General features: G+C 37.3%; 1 protein-coding gene across 8 annotated transcripts in view; it reads right to left on the reverse strand.

Moving 5' to 3' along the window:
- The window catches only part of DOCK9 (dedicator of cytokinesis 9), a 226,764-nt gene that overhangs the window by 163,078 nt on the left and 40,122 nt on the right, over window positions 1–23,564 (reverse strand). For all 8 annotated transcript variants that reach the window (XM_036756911.1, XM_036756919.1, XM_036756916.1 and 5 more), the window contains exons 3-7: window positions 15,704–15,793; window positions 10,082–10,164; window positions 7,063–7,132; window positions 3,825–3,920; window positions 2,747–2,881 (exon numbers count right to left, since the gene is read on the reverse strand). In XM_036756911.1, coding sequence (XP_036612806.1) covers window positions 2,747–2,881; window positions 3,825–3,920; window positions 7,063–7,132; window positions 10,082–10,164; window positions 15,704–15,793 — 474 coding nt within the window. The remainder of the gene's footprint in view (window positions 1–2,746; window positions 2,882–3,824; window positions 3,921–7,062; window positions 7,133–10,081; window positions 10,165–15,703; window positions 15,794–23,564) is intronic.

Consider the following 23,564-nt stretch of genomic DNA (forward strand, 5'->3'; position numbering starts at 1 on the left):
AAAATAAGTAACTTCACTTGAACTAATCTAAAAAGTGCCCAGGAGACCTGATAGAAAACAAAGGACAGTTTTTGAACTAGCTGTGTAAAACTGAGAAAATCACCAAGTCTTAATTTTGTCGTAAAATGACAGGGTAGAACTACAGATGATAACTAATAGCTACCTTCCGCCTCAGAGGTTCTGTGATTCTAAAACAAGGGATTTTAACCTAGAGTTCATGGATAGATTTCCAGGAGGTTCAGATACTAGGATGAAAAAAGAAATTACATCTTTATTTTCACTAATCCCTAACTAAAAATTAGCACTTTCTTCAATTATTTAAAAACATAATTTGAGAAGTGGGCCACATGTTTCACCAGATCAAAGATCACTGACACACAAAAAAATGAAGAACCCTTCTTCTAAAAGAACCATAATACATCTTATCATGTGGGGTAGAAAATAAGCAAATGCTAGCAAAATCTAATAAACAAGTAGATTCTATTGATTATCCCCAAAGAGTTTTAGGAAGCCAATTAGTCTTATGTAAGACATTGAATAATTGTATCTTTAAGAAAAGCATAAATTATTTTAATCAATTTTCAAAGCCTGATACAACTTATTAAAAGCAAATAAACCTATGCCTACACCACTCTGCCATGCCCTTATTCCAAAGGAATATGAAGAAAGAGTCTTCCCTTAAAGATAGCTACTTGGACTTTGAAATACGTGTACTAAAGATCTCCTTAATTCCACAGTCCAACAGAATATCTACATATTGTGCTGTACACATAGCAAAGGTTCTCACATAATATAATAAATCAGCCAGATTGTTGTTGTTTTTCTGGCTCTTATTACTTATGGCTGCAAAAGCTGTCTTGCCAAATACCACACACAATAACATGTGTTTTGCTTCAAACTTTTTTTTTTAATGCTAGCATTGTAAAGGTCAACTCAAAGTAGCCAGAAAGATGCTGTGCTCAGCTACATACTCCAGGCAACTACCATTAAAGTTCTCCATTAATGCCATCGATAACTCCAGGCTTCTTTATTGCATTATTAACAGAGGTAGCTTTTTCCTAGGGTGTTACAACCAATGGGAGATATATAAAGCTCATTAAAAAAAAAACAAAACCTCCATGACATGGTGCTACGTACTAGATCAGGTAGCCCAATACACATGTGGGCACAGAAAATGAAGGTGCCCCTATAGAGATGCCCATTACAGACAGGTGGGCAAAAGTATTCTCGTTCAATAGCCCCATACAAAGATAGTAGAGTGTGATATGAAAAGCACTTAACTAGAAGTCAAGAGACGCAGGATCGAATCCTGGCTCTGCTACCAACTAGCTCTTCTTGGTACCTAAGAGTCTCCATCAGAATAATGAAAGGAATGAGCCAATGATCTCCAAAAATCACCTCCAACTCTAACTATAGCATGCGTAGATAAGGCCACAGCTCTGCTCACATTCCTCACGTGGAGGACTACAGCAGGAGATGAACTGAAATGATGTCACTGTCTACTCGGGCCTTTTGGGACAAGCTAGTGAAAAGGATGAATCCCTATTTTCCTGTTGGGCCTGATAAAGAAATGGGGCAAAATACATGAAAAAGCACCAGAAATTTTATCTGTTTTCAAAAACAACCCTAAAGCCCTCTCCAAAGCAACTCCAAAGAGCATATAAATAAACCTTCCCTCCTTTAGTAATCTGTACTGGAATATATGAGAACATACGTACACACACATATACGAATAAAACTTAAAGCCCTGTTTTTGCCACTATCTATCTGATCTGTAATACATCAGGAAGTTTCTTCGTCTCTCTAGGCTTACCTCTCCAACTGTAAAACTGGAGGTGAACTATACAATCTATCTTTCCAAATCTTAAAATGGTATCCTATTCCAAGTTCAGATAAAAGCAGCTAGATGGCACAGTGGATAGAGTGCTAGGCTGGTGTCATGAAAACTTGAGTTCAAGTACAGTCTGACACCTTCTGGGAGTGTGTGTGTGTGTGTGTATGTGTTAACGTATGTGTTTGTGTTGTGTGTTTGACCCTGAACAAGTCATTTAACCTCTGTCTGACTCAACTTCATTGAATGTGAAATGGGAATAATAGATCCTACCTCACAGGCCTAATTATAGTTCCTACCTTATAGAGTGGATGTGAGAATTAAAAAAGATAATATTTGTACACAGTTCCTCACACATAGCAGACACTTAATCAATGCTTATTCCCTTTTCCTCTCCCCTTTACTTCAACTCAGTTTCACTGAAAGGACCTTTTCCAGAAGTTAAACTTGATTATAAGAAGGTACACAAGGCCACAGCAGCATGTGGCCAAGGCAGAGAGGGAAGCCATGTTCAAGCGAATTGGTGCTGTATCCTTGGTGAGTATTCTTTCCATATTGTGGCTAAATAAACTTCCTTCTGTTCACTGTTTAGAAAAATTAAAACCTCCCACATGATTGGCTTTGCATCTCCCTTGAGGCCCTTAGCACATTTTAGCCTTAAGTTACATAGGTGTTTATTTGTCTTATCTCTCTCACTAGACTCTAAGCTTGCTGAGGGCAGGGACCATATCTTAGACATCACTGCGTACCCTAGTAAAATCTGAACATAGTAACTGTTCAATGATTTTTAAATGAATGCTCATATACAACATTTCAAGTATAAATACACCCATTTTAGAATTGTTTTTTTTAACCACATTTACAATTTAACAACAACAGCAACAAAACCTGAAAATGCAATTATTCTAAATTTACCTGAACTACACCCATACAGGAATCCAAAAATATTGATCCTTTTGGCTCCTTGGAGATTTTTTCGTCTTTGTAGAAATTCAAATTATAGGATCCATCGCCAAGTTGAATCAAATGGAAGAATCGTCTCTTAAATGACTAAGAGAAAAAAAATAATTTTGTTGCTATCATTTCAAAATAAAATAAAGATCTCATTGTTTCTGCAGATAACTGAAACTATAAAAATATACAATTATTATTTTAGAGAGCTCCAAAACTGACTGGACTGAAGTAAATATTCCCAGATTTTAGAATGAGCTACAAGATAATTACAGTATTTTATTCATACAGAGATAAAGAGAGGGAGTTAACTCTCTTAATCGACTTAATCTCTAAGAATTACCTCCCTCATGTAGGGAATAGAAATATGATGTAATATTACTATCAAGCAGAAATGATATAAATTCCATTTGGGAAGGAATGAAAGTAATTAAAATTCAGATAACTTTTTTTTAAACCACTAGAATGGCATGCTTTATAATATTCCTCATTGCCTTTCCAGCATGAGAGTAACCACAATCAACATTTCTATTCTTTTCTACACATTTGCTTTTTTCCCCATTTTCTTACCTCTCCCCTTCTGTACTATCTTAATTACTAATCGTGGACTTTATTCAGCCTTCTTATTCTCTGTACTAATGTTTGGCTCATGGCTTCTCTTTTTAACCACTTCCTTTACACTTTCATGACATTCACACATTTTTTTTTTCCCTTTAGGGTTGTACTCAATTAGTGGTCATTATTTCAGTCATGGGAGAAGCTGAATTTAGCTCAAGAAATTTACATTCCGTAAGTGATACCGTGTAGGTAGCAATGATTTGTTCCATGACAGAGGAGGAAGCCTCAGCTCTCTCAGACATCACCTTTAACCTGTCCCAGATGTTCAGGGCATATACCTGAGCAGGGTGAGCTAGGAAAAAGCAAGTATGACTGGTTGATAGGATCAATGCTATCTGTTTTATACATAAAATCCAGTGCAGCCATTCATTTCTAGCACTGTCACCAAAGGATAAAATCACTTCGGGATGACACGCTGCCTTACCCTCATGGTCACACTTATGGCACTGTTCATGTTGCCTTTGTACAGCCATCCATGCTTGGTTATGCCACCTTTCTGAGACCCAAGGGATGCAGCATCCTAGGAGAAGGGAAAATACTGATGATTCTTTATTCCCAGCTATATTTATAGGAAACTTGGTCAACTAGCACACTACTCATATTTTTCTCAAATCTCCTTCGTGTCACTTTGGAGGAATAAGCATCATTATGTCAATGACCGTACATATTACAATGCAATACTGAGCATTAAGTTCTACTGTCCTTTCCATCAAAACATTCATTTGTAAATTAGAAGAATCCTAACTTTCCAAAACCAACACTAACACCTAAAAGCACAGCAGATGTACAATATAGTTTCTTAAAACCAAGTTTTTAATAAGCTGCATAAAAGTACATGCCATGCTTGACCACTTACGCCCAGTTTCATGAAAAATGTTTTCAGATTACACTCCCACATGGTAAGAGGACAACATCGAATTCTTGGAAAACTTCCCAGAGGCTTGGTTCAGGGAAAGGTAAAGAAAGGGAGTGAAGGCAAAGAAACTGAGAAAGCACGGAGAAAATCATGGGTTCAGTTTGGAATGAGAAAGGAAAAGAGGAAGAAAGACAAAGGATTTTTTTAAAAGGACTGGAGGAAGAGTTAGAAAAAATGAAGCAACAAAAGGCAAATTAGTAAGAAGAACACAAAAGCAGCCTCCTTCACTGATTACTGTTTCACAGAATCACAGCCCTAGATCTGTAAGGGATCTCAGGGGTCACTTGGTCCAAAGCTCACAATTTACAGATGAGGAAGTGAAAAGTGAAGCGATTCACCCAAGATCACACAGGTAGAAAGCATCAGAGGTGTGATTTGGACCCAGGTCTTCTAACTCTGCCAGGGCTCATTTCACTTGACCATCCCCATTCACAACAGGGTTTTTGCTGCTGTCAAATGAGAAGTTGCCAGGGGAAGGAGATGGTCTAACTAGCTGGTGCTAAAAAAAAATCCTTGAGGCTTATAATCTACAATCAGCAAGCTGACCTCTCTACTTAGACACACACACATACATGTACACGCACATGCACACACACACACTCAAACTGACTTTCTGTGACTTCTTTTCCCTTTCAAGATTATATATGATGTTCATTTTCACCTGCTTCTAGTTTAAAGGGAGGACAAATGATGGGAACACACAATGAGATTTGATTCCAATCATCCCACACCAGTCTAGGTCCTGAATCTCACTGGGAATGTGCTCCATTTTTAAAAAAAATTCAAATGACATTTGAGGAAAAAAAAAATCCTGGATCTGGTTTGTGAACCTTTTCAACACAACACTGGTTTGTAAGTATTAGATTTGCAAAGTATCTTATACCATAAAGTTCATGTACATAATATCTCTATGTTTTCCAAAATTATATAAATGTATATAGATGCAATGTTGGCTCTTAATATAGTATTCAGGGAGAATCTGCTACCAGAAGATATTTTAAAAGTTCGTTAATGAGTGGCTGATAGTGTATAACTAAGCTGACAGCTCTGGAAAGCATCTAAACTCCAACTGGGACATTTGACATCTCAAATAAGTAGGAAAATATGGAAAATACTAGGTAAGCTAACAATTTAATGGTTTTAAAAATGAGGTTAAATTTATTCCTCTTAATGCCTTAATGTGTTGTTAAGCAAAAATGGGCTCCTTAGCACTTAGTTCAACAAGTGCCCTTGAATAGTTTGGCTTTTGTTCCTTTTGTGTAATTCATTGAGCCTTACTAGGTGCTAAGCCCCAGGCCCAAACGCTATTAGGTGTAAAACCTTAGTGGGTGTGGATTGGCAACTAAGGTGGGGCCCAAGGTGGGGTTAACTCCAGGGAGGGCCTAGTTTACATGTCTGGGACAGCAGAGGCTTTTAGACCACGTGGGTTTAAGTCGCCTCTTTGTGACTTTGTGACGATTCATTCTAGGTCACGTTGGTGAGTCGCATGTGTGACTCACCCCTGACGCTGAAAAAGATATAAAAACCAGGGGTTGGCTGTCTGTTCTTTGGAGCTCTCTTACTCACAGCAGTGATGGCACGTGTGACTCTGGGCCAGCCCTTGTTCTGAGCTCCCGGGCTGAACCTAGATGTTGGTAACTATGAATCTGTATTTGGTCTGTCTGTTAATGTTTGTAATTTGTTTGTATTTTGTTCTGAAGTTCAGGGTGCTGGATTTTTCCTCTGAACTAAGTGGATGATATTTGTACGCTGAATTAAAGTAAGCTTGTCAACCTTTCACCTTGCTTTCCTTAGTTAAGCAGATCAAAAGAACCTGTGCTGTTGGCAGCTTTCCGGGTGCTGGCTGTGGGTGGATCTCGCACCCCCACAGAAGCTGCTAGCCGGATTGTTGAAACACTTAATATGGGGGCAACTATGTGGCACCATAGTGCATACAATGCCAGGCCTGGAGGCAGGAAGACTCCTCTTCCCGAGTTCAAATCGGACCTCAGGCACTTACTAGCTGTGTGACCCTGGGCAAATCACTTAACTCTATTTGCCTCAGTTGTCTCATCTGTAAAATGAGCTAGAGAAGGAAATGGTAAACCACTCCAGTATCTTTGCCAAGAAAACCCGAAAATGGGATTACAAAGAGTTGGACAAGACTGGAAAATGACTCAACAACAACAAAAATGCCTTAATATATTTGCATATTTTCCACCATTCTAAGCTACAGTCTCTTCCCATTTTTAAAGATAGCAAAGGGTTTTAAAAAAAAGGAATGGTTTTGTAAACCAAAGAATTAATATAGTACAATCAGGGAAGATGTGCCCATCTAGAGATTTAATTTCTCCCATTTTTCTTCCATGGTAAATAACTACAATTCAAAGTTAGAGAGTACAGATGCTGATATATTTTAGTAATGTATGAAATCTGATAAATGAGTGTTACATCTTGCCACCACGCTAGCAGGAATACCTATTAAATTCAAGCCTTAGGAACTAATCAGTCAATTCCTTTAAAATTTTGGGGGAATAAACAGATAAACAAGAATAGCAAAGTTTAAAAAATTTGTCTCATTCATTTTGTCAATTAAGCAAGTATCACTATTATCCCTTTAAAAGAAACATGAGAAATAACATTTTATGGAGAAATAGTTGATTTTCCAATTGTCCAACCTGTTATAAAAATAAAAAGGCTCCATTTGACAAATATTTCTTACTAATAACTAAGATAAAAAGGAAACAATAATATGCAGTCAACCTACCTCATCCTTGTCAGCCTCTTCATCCACTTCATAAACATGGACAGGAAGTTTATCCAATTTTGCCACTTTGCTTTAAAAAAAAGGAAGAAAAAGTTTTAACATAAATTATAAATATCAATATATTTATTATCTATAAATTATCTAGTGAATGAGGATTATTAATAGTCACATCCTTCAGCCATTATATTAGCTCTAGGGAAACTGGGAATTTATAGAGGCTATTTAGTGCACTTGGAGAAGGAGATCAATTCATACCAGTATTTCAATAATCAGCCAGTCAATAAGCATTTGCTACATGCCAGTCACCGTGCTGGTGAAATAAAGAAAAATCAAAACAATCCTTGCTCTCATGGAGATTATAGTCTATTGGGAAAGACAACATGCATTTAAATTGGCACATGGGAAAACAGAGTAGTTGTAATAGAACTTTAAAGGGGAAGGCTCCAGCAACTGTAGGAACTGGGAAAGACCTCTTGTAGAAGGCAGTGGAGTCTCTAAGGAAGCCATGACTATCAAGAAGTACAGGTGAGGAAGGGGGAACATTTCAGGCATAGAGGACAGCTAGTACAGGGATTTACTAGTATGCTCCAAGAGAACATGGGATGAAAAAGCTTGCCAATCATTAGCCACAAATTCATAGTATCACCAGGTCAACAGATTCAGAGGTAGAAGAGGTCATCTAATCCAACCTTATTGTACAGATGGGGAAACAGTAGGCCCAGAGAGGTGTCATAAAAGCAATAAGTGCAGAGTCAGGATTTGAACTCTGTTTCTGAAATTCCATACCCAGAATGTTTTCCTTGCTTTCTACTCTTGGCCTAATGCCAACGCATCATGATGATTCACAGTGATGAAAGATGTGGACAACGTGGACAACCCACTGGACTCCAGAAAGAATCAATAAATGACATATTCCCTGGAAGTCAGGATAAATCACACTCTAGACCTAATTTTACTACTAACTCAATACATAACCTTGGGAAAGTTGCTTGATCCATCAATAAAATAAGGGCTTTTAACAAGATGATAATTAAATGTTCCTTCCTATTCTAATGTGCCATAAGTCTATGATTCTGAGCAGGAAAATCTACTGCTCATTCTAAGAATGATAATGAACAACTGGCCAAAAAGTAGGTCACAAGAGAGAAACAAAGATGAAGGAGGTGCCAGAATAATTTCAACTGTTCATTTGATAGCCCTAAGACAAATATTCTTCCAACATAAGCACCTGAAGATAAAATCACACTTGGAATAAAGCAATTTTATAGCAAGATAGATAATGCTTTAATTAAGTGCTTACTATATGTGCTACATGCTGAAGATTTGTATATAAGTTAACAAGAAAATCTCTACCCTCAAGGAGGCTGCATTCTAATAGAAGAAGACAACACATGAAGGAGAATGAGCAAGGGGAGGGTGGCATAGCAGGTAAGACTGATGATAAGGTAATGGGAAAGTCCTGAAAATGAGTGGAGCATGGTTGGGGTCCCTCATTAAATGGAGGATAGGGACTCACCAATCAAGAGAGCAGGTTTCAGGCAGCACTATCTCCAACTCTTAAGGGAAAAAAATCTTAACTTTCTAAGATAGTCATGTCAAATTCAAATAAAAATGGCATTCAGGAGTTTGCAGGCCAAGTTTTGCTGTTTTAGTTTGACACCTCGGCTCTAAGAATTGGAAGGGCCAGTAAAGGCCTTTTACTATAACCCAAACCTCTCTTATACATCAAATATTTAAGATAGAAGTCACAGTAGAAAGGACCAAATGGAATTTAAATCAAGATATTAAATATTAATGTTCATCATATTTATGAATGAAATATTAAATCCACACTACAATTACAACTAGGGCTAGGGTGAGAAGAGAAATCCCATGTCTCTGGGAGTATGCGCACCAGAACACAAAGAATTCTGCAAACAGTTTGTTGCCACCTCTATCATCAGGATTGTTGGGTGACAGTTACCAGTGCCCATGGATCAATTCCACTTGTAGTAGAAAAAGGTCAAAATATTTAATGATACAACTCATATTGTCTCCCAATAAGGATTTTATGGGAAAGAAGACCAGGGAAAATCAATTACACAGAGAGAATGACAAGTCCCCAAGTGGAAGATTTTGAAACTGTAGTACAGTTGGAGAGAAGACCATCTGGAAGAGATAATGTTTGGAGGGAGTGTTCTATGTTAAGGTTAGCAAAGAGGCAATTGGAAAGCTGGCTGGACATTATTAAGGAGTGGTTGAACCACACAAATCGAAAAAATAAACAGTTTCATCCTCTGAGAATACTACAAGAAAGGTTACCTCGGCTCACAGATGAAACCAACACAAAGTAAACCAGATGAATAGGTGCTCAAGAAAATTTATTTTTCATTCACTGGAATCAGTTTACTTTTTTGAAAGGATAATGTCAGATTCTGCTTTCAATTTTCATATTGAACAAAATGTACACATCCCCCAGTCAACCTTCAAGGCAAAATCTGCCATTGGCCCACTGGAGGTGCCACTAGTCAACTTCAATGTCCTCAACTTTGTTAAAAACTTGGAAGAGTTAATATTTTCAAGATGGGGCACAAGGCACTTAGGAGAATGTTTGGGCTTGGATAAAACACAAAGCCCAAACAAGGTCAGACCTTCTCTTACAAAGCCCCAAGATGACAACATTCCTTACAAGATACCTGAACGCTTAATTTTCTATCCTTAACTTTCCTGCCTAATAAATTTCCCCTAAGTTATCATTTTTATTAGTAGTTTATTAATATTTATTATTAGTGCATGCCTTGGAAAACACTAACGGTAAAAGTTAAAATGTAATCCAGTAATTCTCTAACAGATTCCATCTAGGTCTTTATTGACTCACAAAGGCAGAAGCAAAGATACCCCAAGCCAACTACATCTTTTAAAAAAATCACTGGAATATCCTCTTTATATTTATTTGTACATGAAAATTGTACCTCTCAAGCACAAATCACGCACTCAGCATGGCTCAATCCCATAATACGATATCAGATGATTTACTTACTTTGGAAGCTGCCGGAATTCTCCGGAATAGTCTTCATATTTATAGTTCACAACATGCCAGTCAGAGTTGTAGGTTTTGATGCACTATGTGGGTGGAAATAAATAGCAAATGGTGTTAGTTTAAAAACAGTAGCCCAAGGCAGGCTATACTCATAGGTAAAATACCTAACTGCCCCAATGGAGTGATTTCAGAGTTACCAAGTACTACACCTCCCCTCACCGAAACCTTCCCCTATACTGGGGCAAAGGAATTAAATTCTACTAGGAGAATTTCATCAGTTGAACTTGTCAGTCAATTAAAGAGAATTTAATAAGTTCTTCTATGTACCAGGCACTGTGCTAAGTGCTGGGGATACAAGAAAAGTTAAAAAAAAAATCAGTATCTCCCCTCAAGAAGTTTCCATTCTAACGGGAGAAGACAATGCATCCAATAACTTGAGTATATACAAGATATAAGACCAGGCAGATGAAGATAATCTGAAAGAGGAAGGCATTAGGAGTTGGTGGGGGGACTAGGAAAGGCCTACTGGAGATGGTAGAATTTGAGCTGGGTCTTAAAGGGAGCCAGTGAAACCAAGAGGCAAAGGTGAGGGAGGAAAGTATTCCAGCCATGAGGGAAAGCCAATGCAAAGCACATAAATGGGAGGTGGAGTCATGTTTGAAGAATTACAAGGGGAAGCTAGGTAACGCCATAGTGTATAGAGTGCCGGACCTAGAGTCAGGAAGACTCATTTTCCCGAGTTCAAATCTGGCCTCAGACCCTTACTAGCTATGTGACGCTAGGCAAGTCACTTAACCCTGTTTGCCTCAGTTTCCTCATCTGTAAAATGAGCTGGAGAAGGAAAAGGCAAACCACTTCAGTATCTTTGCCAAGAAAACCCCAAACGGGGTCACAGAGAGTCAGACAAGACTAAAAAAGACTTGAACCAGTAGACAGGAAAATAGCTGGAAAATGGGATGCATGGAAAGAAGTAATGTCTGGAAAGGTAGAAAGAGGCCACTTTATGAAGAGCTTTAAATGCCAAACAGAGGCCTTTATACTTTGAAATTCTGCTGTTAACCAGATATAAACATAATTATTTCTTCCCTTTGTCACTTGAGTTCTTTAGAAGAGTAATAGAAATCTCTCCATGAATATGTAAACTAATGAGAACTTTAGCTCAGTTTAACTTTAAAATGTTAATTGAAATTTAATTGTTATTACTATGCTCTCAAAGATGGATGAAAACTGTACCTTTTACCCATCTTTCCAAAGAGCTTTTCCTAAGAGCATTCCTAAGTCTTAGGGTTTTTTCCCTTCTTTTTATTAAAATGGGATTCTTATAAGGCAAGACTATAAGACAGATTCCATTTCATAGTAACCCTTATGATTTATTCATAAACATTTTTCTTAAATTTATACACCATTCCATGCCAAGGCTTCTATTAGTGGCACTAACCTAAATACATTTCATTTGTATCACTTCAGCTATAGCAATTCATATACAATCTCCATTAACATCCATCCAAGCATGGGGGAGTTTTTTACACCCTAAAAAATAACACAATTAGACCTTCATATAGGAATGATTCTGAATCTACACAGGATAAGTAGTATGATGCAGCACCAGCATTTCATTTGAAACAAGTCGCAAAGCATACATGCATTTTCTGATTGGTTATTGGCTAATCGGAAACAGATTCACCACAATGCAGCTCCCTCCTGGATATCAATATGGATCTTTCACTATTAAAATTATTCCTAGAACTCAGTAAGATCAGGGATAAGCTTCTCAATATGGCTCAAATACCATGACTGGCCTTCTAGACCGCAACATTTTGCTAACTCCCCCAAGTCCATGGAAACTAAGCCAAACGGAAGCCAGGAAGGAGACAGCTTAGGATGGTGCTTTGCATCAGTCTAACTCAGGAAATGAACACACTATAGCAGGGAGCTAGAAAGCATTCAGCAACTCCTAATACGGTGTTTTTAGTTTTTAATTATCCTTTTAAATTATGGATTTAATTATCATAAAAACAAGCATTTCAATATACAAAAAAGAACAAGAAAAGAGATTTATATAAGAAACTATGAATTGTTACTTACAATTTGGTTTTTAAGAAGTACATATAAAATTTAATGAGCACATATAAGGATATAAAAAATTTAACAGGTTATAGCAAAACTCTATTAGTGTTTCCTTCTATACTCTTTTTTCATTCTGTTCATATAAAAATCATTAATAGTCTTTAAAAAACTATATATCTATCACTACCCATTAATATCTACCCCAAGAAGCAGCCCTCCCTCATAACAAATAAGAATTAAGTCTCATTTTCCACCTCTAGTCCATTCAGTCCTAATTATTTTAAAATATGCTTTATATTTATAAATGCATTTAACTTTAAAGTGATTAGAACAAAGGACTACTTTTAAACACAAGAAACATTAGAGAGCCAAAGTTTACCTTTCCTAAGGGAAAGGCAGGGGGTGTGGCGAGGCAATTGGGGCGAAGTGACTTGCCCAGAGTCACAGCTAGTAAGTATCAAGCTTCTGAGGCCAGATTTGAACTCAGGTCTTCCTGACTCCAGGGCCAGTATTCTATCCACTGCACCACCTAGCTGTCCCCAGAACAAACGCTTATTAAGTGTCTAGTGTATGTCAGGCACTGTACTAAGTGCTTTACAAATCTTACCTTATTTAATCCACACAATAACCCTGGGAGGTAAGTCCTAATATAATCCCAATTTTACAGTTGAGGAAATTGTGACAGAGATGTCAAATAACTTGCCTGGAGTCACACAGCTAGTGAGCCTCTGAAGTCACATGTGAACATAGGTCTTTCCTGACTCCAGGCTCAGCTCTCTTTAAACATCTTTAAAACTAACTGCTTCATTAGCATGTAGGAGCAAAATAGAGTTTTTTCCTAAAAATGGCTACTTGGCTGGCAACAGGAGAGATCTTTTGCCTCTTGTTTTCCTTAAAATCAAGGGAAAGCCACCATAACACTCTCTGCAATGTATTAATATATTTGTTACACAATGAATTAGTATACTAGAGAAGTCACACAGTCACAGTAGAGTAGTGAAAAATTCCTTTAAAATGATTCGGCAAAGAGCTGTAAAACTGTGCATACCCTTTGACCCAGAAATACCACTACTAGATCTGTGTTCCAAAAAGATTTAAAAAAAAAGAAAAGGAACTATATGTACAAAAATATTTATAGCAGCTCTTTGTGGTGGCAAAGAATTGGAAATTGAGGTGATGCCCATCAATTGGGGAATCGCTGAACAAAATGTGGTACATGATAGTGATGGAATACTATACTGTGCCATACGAGCAGGTGGATTTCAGAAAAACCTGGGAAAAACTTACATGAACTGATGCAAAATGAAATGAGCAGATCCAGGAGATTATCATACATAGTAACAGTAATATTGTACAATGGTCGAATGTGATTGACTTAGCCATTCTCAGCAATTCAAAGATCCAGGAAAATTCTGAAGGATTTATGATGAAAAATGCTATTCACCTCCAGAGAAAGAACTAATGGATTGCAAATTGAATGTACACTTTTTACTTTAGTATTCTTGGGGTTTTTTTGGTCCGGTTTTTCTTTTGCAATGTGGCAAATATAGAAGTGCTTTACATGACTGCACATGTATAATCCATATCAAGTTGCTTGCCTTCTCAAGAAGGGGGGAAGGGGGGAAGTCAGGGAAAGAATTTAGAACTCAAAAATTTTAAAAACCAATGCTAAAAATTTTTGTTTACATGTAATTGAGAAAAAATAAAATAAAAATTAAATGTAAAATAATGATTCTGATTCAATTCTGTAAGAAGGGAATAAGGTATTCTAATTATTTTAAATGTACAGTATTCATTTAAATATTATAAGTACTTTCAATATAACACGAGTAAGTTGCCTCAAATTGTTTTTGAGAAATAGATGGGACATAAATCCTAAGCAAATAAGACATCTATATACTCAGAATTTGCATACAAATGAAAATGCCATTAGGAAAAAATGCGAAAACATCATAACTCTGTGGTGACTAAATGAAAAAGTACAACGATACACACACACAAAGAATTAACCACATCTGATGGAATTATTTTTTTTAAAAGACAGTCATTTCAATCTAGAACTAGATGTCAAAAAGCAGTAAATCAGTGCAGCAGTAAAAGTCTGGCAACAATGATTTGGTTTGAATTGAAGCTTCCATGCCTCTGCTCGGGATGCATCAATATTTTGAAGCTATGCTCAATATTCTTTGAAACTTTAAACAGCTATTATGTCATTCTCTTTGGGGCCAGAAGGCAGACAGGAAGCATTCTTTACTCCACCCTTGGTGGCAGCATCACCAAAGCGTTAAATTAGGTTGGCTCCAAGAGCAACAGAATAAATCCATCCATGCTGCAGCTATACCAGAATTAAGGTATAAAATATCTACTTTCTCTTAATATTTTATATGAGTACACTACAATAAGCGTTCATTCTCACATGGAAGATTCTCAAAGAATTCAACTGGAGTCATTTCATTACCGTGGCACAGTACTGTGGACAGGGGGATGAATAAGCATTTATGTAGCATCTACAACATACCAGTCTAAATAAGCATTTATATAGCATCTATGACACACCATGCTAAAAGCTTTATATAACATTATTTAATTTAATCCTGATGGGTTTCTGAACTTCTTTAAGAACAGGTAGCTGCTCTAATGAAATTCTGAGTTTAAACTCAAATCTTCCAAATTTTCAACTATCACCATCTCAACAGTCTCATTGGTTGGTCTTCACTCATAAAAGTATATATAACTTGCTGGTATGAAGAATATCCTAACAATCTATTGATCAGGAATATGGGAATTAAAATATCCTTATTTTATGCCAATTTCTATTTAGGGGTATGATGTGGGAAGAAAGACAATAATTTGTTATGTATTTTTTTCTATTCAAAACATCCAGATTAAAAAAACAACAAATCTGACAAAAATCTAAAACAGCTAAAAGTGCTGTTCCATTCTTAGCAAGATAGAGTCTATTTGTAATTCTCAGCAACAGTAGTTATAAAAACATACCAAGCAGGGACCATACCAGAAATACTCTTTCTCTCTATTACCTACCACATTGCTGGCAGGCATACCATACATGTGAAACTAGTCTTAAAGATAACTTTGAAAAAGAACCTCCCACCCTCTTAAAAAAAATACCAACCCATCCTCCTTTCAAGATATAATATGGCAGTTAAATTGATCTATATTGTTACTCATTCTGGGTAAATGGACAAGTCATTTGCACGTCTGCATTAAATAGTGATTGGATAACAGCCAATCCACCCATATTAGTTCACAACTAATTCATCATCCTAGTCACACTACAGGAATTGTGTAGAATGCATGCTTTGGGGTCAGAAGTACTCACTGCTGACAAGTCCTTCTTCAAGCTTTGGAAGCAAGCCAGGAATGAGCTAGGGTGTGCTTGTCTGCACATTCAACTTTTCCCCATAAAAACGCAGTTACTTCTGGGACAATTTTTTGGAAAACAATCGCTGAAGCCAAAAGGGGCAAAAATCATCAAAAATTCCCCAAACGACAGAGATGTGTAAATTCCTTAGGAGAAATACTAAAAAGCATTACCTCTGTAACAAATAAGCTCTGGGCTTCCTTCTCTGCATTTGGAGGAACTGTTGAACATACGTATCGACCCTGTTTCCTCAGTATTGCTGTCTGTAAACAAAAACACATAGAAAAGTCTTTTGTTAAATGGAAAATCAAAATGTGACATAGCAAAATGGAGCCAAGAGTAAAGGAATCAATGTATCCCCATCCATATAGTCATTTAACATCAGATGTTGGATTGTCCTGTCAGTCAGCAGAAGAAATAGCAACATGCAGTTTTTATTTGTTGTATAAAATACAAAACTCTGTATTTTTTTTTTAAATTTCAAAAAAGAACAAGCCCCTCCAGGACCACTTTAGTTTCTGAGTATCAACCAGCTATGGATGAGAGACCATGCAACCTTCCCCAGAGGTGAGCCAGCCCTATCTGTTGTAGGCCGACTTATTGGAAAATGATTATAAAAAGTGATTTACTGGTTATTTAGCCCAAAGGTTCTTAACTCTTAACTTTTGCTATATCATGGTGAAGCCTGTGGACCTCTTTTCAGAATAATATTTTTGAATTAATAAAATAAAATATATGGTATTAAAAAGAAACAAATTAGATCAAAATATAGTTATCAGAAAAATTTGTTAAGTATTCAAACTTTAGATTAAGAACTTCTGGTCTAGTCCAACTCCTTCATGACAACCACTGGGATGCTAGGCCCTGAACAGAGGGAAAGGTCTTATGTATTATCCCAGCTGGTTAGTAATTTACAATGGTCTAGCCATCGAGATTCCTCAATGTTAAACAGGATCAAAAGGTCATAATTTTGGTAGAGGACAGGAGCTCATAGTTCGGAAGCTATCTATCTAATCCAATCCCCTAATTAACAGATAAAGGAAAAGAGGGTAACTGCAGGGAATCACCATGAATACAATACATTGTGTTATATATAACACAGGAACAGTGTACATTTTCCCCACAGGAAAACACACACTGATGGTACAATTATTAATTGTCCATGTGTAATACTCCACGGTCCCAGGCAGGGAGGAGATTCCCTGAATGACAGCTCTGTGAATCCTCATGATGGTTAAGAGAAAGAGCTCTAAGCTAGGAGTTAGACATGTTCAAACTATCTAATACAATGACCTTCCACAACCAATTAGGGACCCAGAACACTCACTCCCCTCCCTCCATCTCTGCTGATAAATACTCAAGAGATGTGAACCAATTGTAGAATGTGCTGCCTTGGCATGGTATGATTAAGAAACTTAATCATAACACATTCAAAAGCCAAATAAAACTGATTTTTGATTACCCTTTTTCTTTTAGATTATCTTCACCTCAGCTCTCCATTAACAGAGAACAGTGGAATATAATGTGGTGTAAAAGAAAGAGCAGAGTGGGAAGACCTGAGTTTGAATCTTGGCTCTGCCACTTAATGTGATCTTGGGTAAAACAATCGACCTTGCTGGATCTCAGATTCCTAATCTCTAAAGTGAGGAAGTTGCATTAGATGACCAAAAAGGTCCCTTCTAGCTGCAAATCCTTCTAGCTGCAAATCTATGCTCCTATGACTTCTCTTGGGCTCTTGTTTTCTCATCTGTAAAATGATGGCATTAGGGCCTCTAGGGTCCCCCTCAGACCTAATTTACTATGATTTATGTCTTTCCCTTGTTATACTTAGAATCGTCATAATAATAATTCATTTATTAGCCCTTCAAGGTTTACAAAGTACTTTCCTTATGATCCTCCAGATTGGCAATGCAAATATGTTATCATTTTCATCTCCCCAAATGAGCCAGCTAAAGCTGAGAAGGGTTAAAAGTTTTGCTGAAGGTCACAAGATTTTAGCCAGAGTTCTTTCTTTTTGCTTGTTATTTGTGCGCCCATCGCTTAGCACAGTACCTGGCATGTAACTATTTAATAAATGTGCATTGCCAGCCTGCCTGCCTAATTCCGAATTCAACACTCTATTCAATACATTCCCTCTCATTAATATCAATCTCACTTGAATGGGAGATTGTTAAAGAAACTTTCTCTACTTTAGGAAGTGATGAAATCCTAAATATCAGCACATATTTACTACCTATTCCCATCCTATCTGATTCAGAATATCCATAATTATGTAAACTATTATACTTTTATAACATCTGTCCAATGTCATGGGACCAGAAGAACTATTCTGAGATCTATTTTTCCCCAAGAAAGGAGTCTTTCAAGAAAACCAGCTGCCATGTTTTCCTCAAATCATTTTCACAATGGTCTTATCATCTCTTGAATTTCCCAGGTGATACTTTTCCAATACACTTTAGAGAGGAAATAAAAACAAGGATGGGAAGTAGATATTGTCAATCCTCCTGACAAGAAAGTACAGCCACGTCAGAAAAAAAAACCACTTAAATATTAAAGGGAAGCTTTAATTTAAAACAGGTAAGATGCTCTGTCATCTTGATTGAGGATGACATGCTGACTTTCTGAAGAGTTCTAAGTATGTTTTGGCTCCTGGCTGGAGAGACAAAGCCCTGTCTTCCTATTCAACAGAAATTTTTTAAAGGTGCTAGAATTTAAATAATCATTTTCCTCCATTTAAAGTAGATACATTTCTTTAAGACATAATTTTTCATCTTTGTGCCTCTCCGGGCACAAGTCTCTGAACACAGTAGGTGTCGGATATATTTTGAACACATTGATATTCACTGATGTGAATTTTTAAACTCCATGGAAAACTGCTAGAGATAAAGACTCCAGAAATAGCTTAAATCAACAAATATTTATTAAATACCTACTTTGTGCCCAACACTGTGCTAGGTGCTGGAGATACAAGGACAAAAAGTGAAAAAAGTTCATTCTCTCAAAGAGCTTACAATCCAGCCAAGAATGACAGTATGTTCAGATATAAATATATATAGATATAGATATAGATATAGGTATAGATATAGATATAGATATATATCACTGCAAGGTGATTTTGAGAAGCAGGGACCAGTAGCTGGGGATCCCAAGAAAGGTTTCATGTATAAGGTAGCTCTTGAGCTATGTTTTTAAGGAAACTAGGGATTCTTTTTTTTTTCCATTTTTTAAACATTTTTATTTAAAGTTTTGAGTTCCAAGTTCTATCTTTTTCTCCTTCCCTTCCCCCTTCCCTGAGACAGTAAGCAATCAGATATAGGTTGTACATATGCAATTGTGTAAAACATTTCCATATTAGTCATTTTGTACAAGAAGACTCGAATAAAAGAAAAAAATGAAAGAAAGTGAAAAATGTCATGCTTCAGTCTGTATTCACCCAATATCAGTTCTTTCTCTGGAGGAGAATGCTCCATCCTTAGTCCTTTGGGACTGTCTTGGATCATTGAAACTAGGGATTCTAGAGGTGAGATGGGAGTCCATTCCCAACATGGGGGATAGCCTGTGCATAAGTGTTAGATGGAGTGCTATGTGTAATGAAGAAGGAGGCCAGGTGACTGGAACACAGTTTGCATGGAGGCTAGTCATATGCAATAAAACTGAAAACATTTTGGTGGGGGGGAAACAGGTGATGAAGGGCTGTAAATATCAAGGGAGTTTATATTTGAACTTCAAGACCAAGGTGTAAAGAATACTACCACTTTCATGATAATGGAATTCCAAATGTTAGGTTAGTTACTCTACGGCATGGTTCATAGTTTATCAGCAAAAGATGCAGTCTTAGTTTAGACGTGACCAGATTTACCCTAGGATTGAGACAGGAAGTATATTTCTAGTAGTTATTCCTAGGAGCGGTGATCTGGAATTTTTTGACAACACAGTTCCTTCTAAAAGGTGAGCTTAGAAGTCAGAGAGCTAGAGTTTACTCCGGCTCACTGGGTTTTAAAAAAATCATTTGAAGAACAAGTCAGTTTCAGAGCTAGAAATTCTCTCAGAAGTACCATCAAATAAGTCCAAAATATTTATGGACCACAAGAACTACCAAAATAAATGTGTTTTTTTTTAAAGCCCTATATTTGTCTCTAAAGGAGATGAGCCTACATTAAGCATGTCTACATTTGAAGACTCCCTCACCCATTAAAGAAAGCAACAAGGAACTAACAAAAAAGCAAAAACCTCGTACTTAAAATAGAGAGTTTTTAGGTTACCAATTTTTTCTTCACAATAACCCTGAGGCAGGTACAGTAAGTACTGACTTAACTAAATTTTCTGAAACAACAAAAGCTCAGGTAAATTAAATGTCTTGTCTGTACTCATAGTACAGACTAGTGTCAGAACCTAGTTTTCCTGACTCCAAATCCTGTACTTTTTTCAGATGCATATGAAATATCGTAGACACTATAGTTTCAATTCTCCTTTGGTTCAGATTTTTTTTTCTTTAAAAAGTTAGCATTTCAATGATAGTCAACTTTGCATTAGTTCATACACATCTTTCCACATTTGGCAAAGGAATGATAGACTAGAGATACAGAACAAGGCACACACCCTTACATATGAGCAATGTATGGATCTGTTTTGATTGAATGTACAAATTTGTTGGGTAGCTAGGTGGTACAGTGGATAGAGTATCAGGCTTGGAGTCAGGAAGACTCATCTTCCTAAGTTCAAATCTGGCCTCAAACACTTACTAGCTGTGTGACCCTGGGCGAGTCACTTGACCTCTATTTGCCTCAGTTTTCTCAACTATAAAATAGAGATAATCACAGGATCACAAGGTTGGTATGAGGATCAAATGCAATTAGCATTTGCAGAAAGCACTTAGCACAGGTCTCAGAGATCATATTATATTCCTTTGGGCAGAGCACCCGCAGGCTAGGGTATGATACCCTATGTGGACAGAGAGAAAGAAAAGAAGGGAAAGGAAGGGGAAGCGGAAGGGAAAAGAAGGGAAGGGAGAAAGCGGAAGGAGGGAAGGGGAAGGACAGAAGGGGGAAGGGGAAAGGGGAAGGGAGAAGGGAGGAAAGGGAAGGGAAGGGAAGGAGAAGGTGGAAGGGGAAGGGAAAAGAAGGGAAGGGAAAGAGAAGGGGAAGGGAAGGAAAGGGAAGGGAAGGGGGAGGGGGGAAGGGAGGAAGGGGGGGAGAGAGAAAGAGACAGAGAGAGAGAGAAAGAGAGAGAGAGAGAGAGAGAGAGAGAGAGAGAGAGACAGGGAGGGAAGGAAAGAAGGAAGGAAGGAAGGAAGGAAGGAAGGAAGGAAGGAAGGAAGGAAAGAAAGAAAGAAAGAAAGAAAGAAAGAAAGAAAGAAAGAAAGAAAGAAAGAAAGAAAGAAAGAAAGAAAGAAATTAAGAAAGAAAGAAAGAAAGAAATTAAGAAAGAAAGAAAGAAAGAAAGGAAAAAAGAAAGAAAGAAAACTGTGTTGTCCAACTGGCCAGTTTCACTGAACAGAGCTGACAGCAGTGACTGAGAACCAAAGTTGGTCACGACAGGAGGTAGCCAGACGAAAGTCGGAGACCGTTCTTTTCCAAACTGTCTCCTTCACAAAGCCAGCAAGACAAATCTCTGACAGTGCTCAGTGATGCCCAAGGGTAAACTTTTTCTTTACCAAAATTAACTTCACTTTTAAACCGCTCCTTTGGACATATGGATAAAAACAGCTCTCCAGTCTTGTCTCAAGTGTCTAATATAGCCATATCCCTGTAATATCTTCTTGGAAAAATCTCTCTGTACCTTCAAAGTCTTGTGTTGAGTGTGGTATTAAACACTATTATTGGATATCTCTGGGAACTTTATCCTACTATATTGAACAGAGTAGTGATGGAACCACCCCAGGAATCTGGAAGGCTCATTTGCTTCATAATATATGGTTTGCTTGTGAAATGATCAGAACCCAGCTAGACTAGAAAACAAACATTCACAAAGGGCGTTCCCCACATCTCCAAGTAAAGCTGACATTTTGGCAAGCTCAATCTAGACCGGTCTAACAATTGCAGAGAATTCCTTTTTTTTCTTTTAAGGGAATCAGTTTCCTGAACTTTCAAAAGAAAATTAATATGCTTGCTTTAAAAAATGAACCAAGTGATAACTAAAGAAAGGACTAAGAAAGGGTATGACACAAAGAAGGATTTTTATTCATGTTCCTAAAAGGCTAGATTAAAATTTTTCTCAAAGGACTAACAAAAATTATTGAAGCTAAGGAATTTCCAAATAAGAAAATTCTCACTTTATGAGATTATCAATCGAGAGGTAGAAGGGACCTAAGAGATGATCTAACTCATTCATTTTACAAATGAGGAAATGGAAGCCCAGGGTATTAATTTTTAATGACAGGATTTGAACCCAGATCCTCTTACTCTCTAGATTCGCTGTGTTAAGATGTGTTAAACCTACAGACAGAAGCAGGGAATGAAATCTTCCACTGTGAGCATATTGTTAGGTTCCAAGGGGAAGATGAGTATCCTTGACCTCTATCATGCTATCCTGACCGCTGAGTCCATTTTCTCCCCAGTTCTTTCACTGCAACTGGTTAGAAACAGACTAACATTTTCATTATCCTTACAATCTGTCCCTTAGAGTACATGATAAAGATGAATGAATCACATAATGACAAAGATGCAAGTGGCCTGATCCCTGCAAGATGTGTCCTGAAATGTTTTGTACAGCACCCCCAACAAATGGTCAACCAGACTCTTGACCAGTGATTAACCAACTTCCATTTGTAAACCTCCAGAGAGGACTGTGATGATAATAACAGCTAATATTTATAGCATAAGGTTTGAAAAGTGCTTCACAGATATGATTTCATTTGATCATCACAAAAACTGTGTGAGTTAACTATAGAAATGGGGAGCTCCCTTCATCCCATTCTATCTTTAGACAGTCCCACTCATTAGGAAGTTTTTTCCCTTAAAAACGAAAGGTTGTCTCTGACTCAGGATCATAGTCCAGCATTAGAAAGGACCTTGGCATTCACTTAGCCCAATACACCCATATTGACCCCTAGCTTTGCCCTTTGGGGTCCAAGCAAAACATTTTACGATTTTCAACCACAAAGTTTCATAAGCAAAAATAAAAATTACTATGCCAGAAAACTGCCTCCTTCCACCTAACTGCTATGGACATGAGGAGAAGATTTAGTATGCACCTTTTTTCTCTTTTTTTTCCTTCCCCTTCCAATGTGGAACCAGAAAGGTGTGGTTTAAATGTGACCTCACTTACTAGTTGTGACCCTGGGTTGTTGTACAGATAAAATGCAAAAATCTTTGTAAGTATTTTGCAAACCTGAAAGTTATATATATATATATATATATACACATATATATATATATATATATATGTATGTATATATATATACATATATATATATATAATATACAGAGAGACAGAGAGGGAGGGAGAGGGAGAGGGGGGGGAGGGAGGGAGAGGGAGAGGCAGAGGCAGAGGGAGGGGGGGGGGAGAGAGAGAGAGAGAGAGAGAGAGAGAGAGAGAGAGAGAGAGAGAATTATTATTATTATTATTCCTGAATGGAATGTGTCAATCCACTGCCATACAGTCACTCTCTCTCTAACTTTTTAGACCAAAGAGCTCCTCCTTGGCTATCACTCCCCTAACTGTGTTTGTTTTCCCCAGTTAGAATGTAAGTTCCTTGAGGGAGGGTGCTATCTGTTTTTGCATTTTTGTATGCCCAGTGCTTGGCACTCAATAAGTACATAATAAATGCTTTTTTATTCATTCCTTCTTACTCTGCTTATCTACATGTGGCAGTTTTGTTTCTGTTTAAAATGTCGTTTCCATGTGTTATGTGTGAGCACCGATAGGATGAAAAGCACCCCTTTATATAGGTATAGATCTGGACAATGTACAAAGCACTTTTGTTTGCATTATCTAATTGGACCCAACTCTATGAAGAAAGGAGTTTGGACATTCTTCTTATACCTTTTTTTTATAGCTAAGGATGTTCGGGTTCAGAGTTTAGTAACTTGCCTA

Source organism: Trichosurus vulpecula, chromosome 4, assembly GCF_011100635.1.
Source record: "Trichosurus vulpecula isolate mTriVul1 chromosome 4, mTriVul1.pri, whole genome shotgun sequence".
NCBI lineage: Eukaryota > Metazoa > Chordata > Mammalia > Diprotodontia > Phalangeridae > Trichosurus > Trichosurus vulpecula.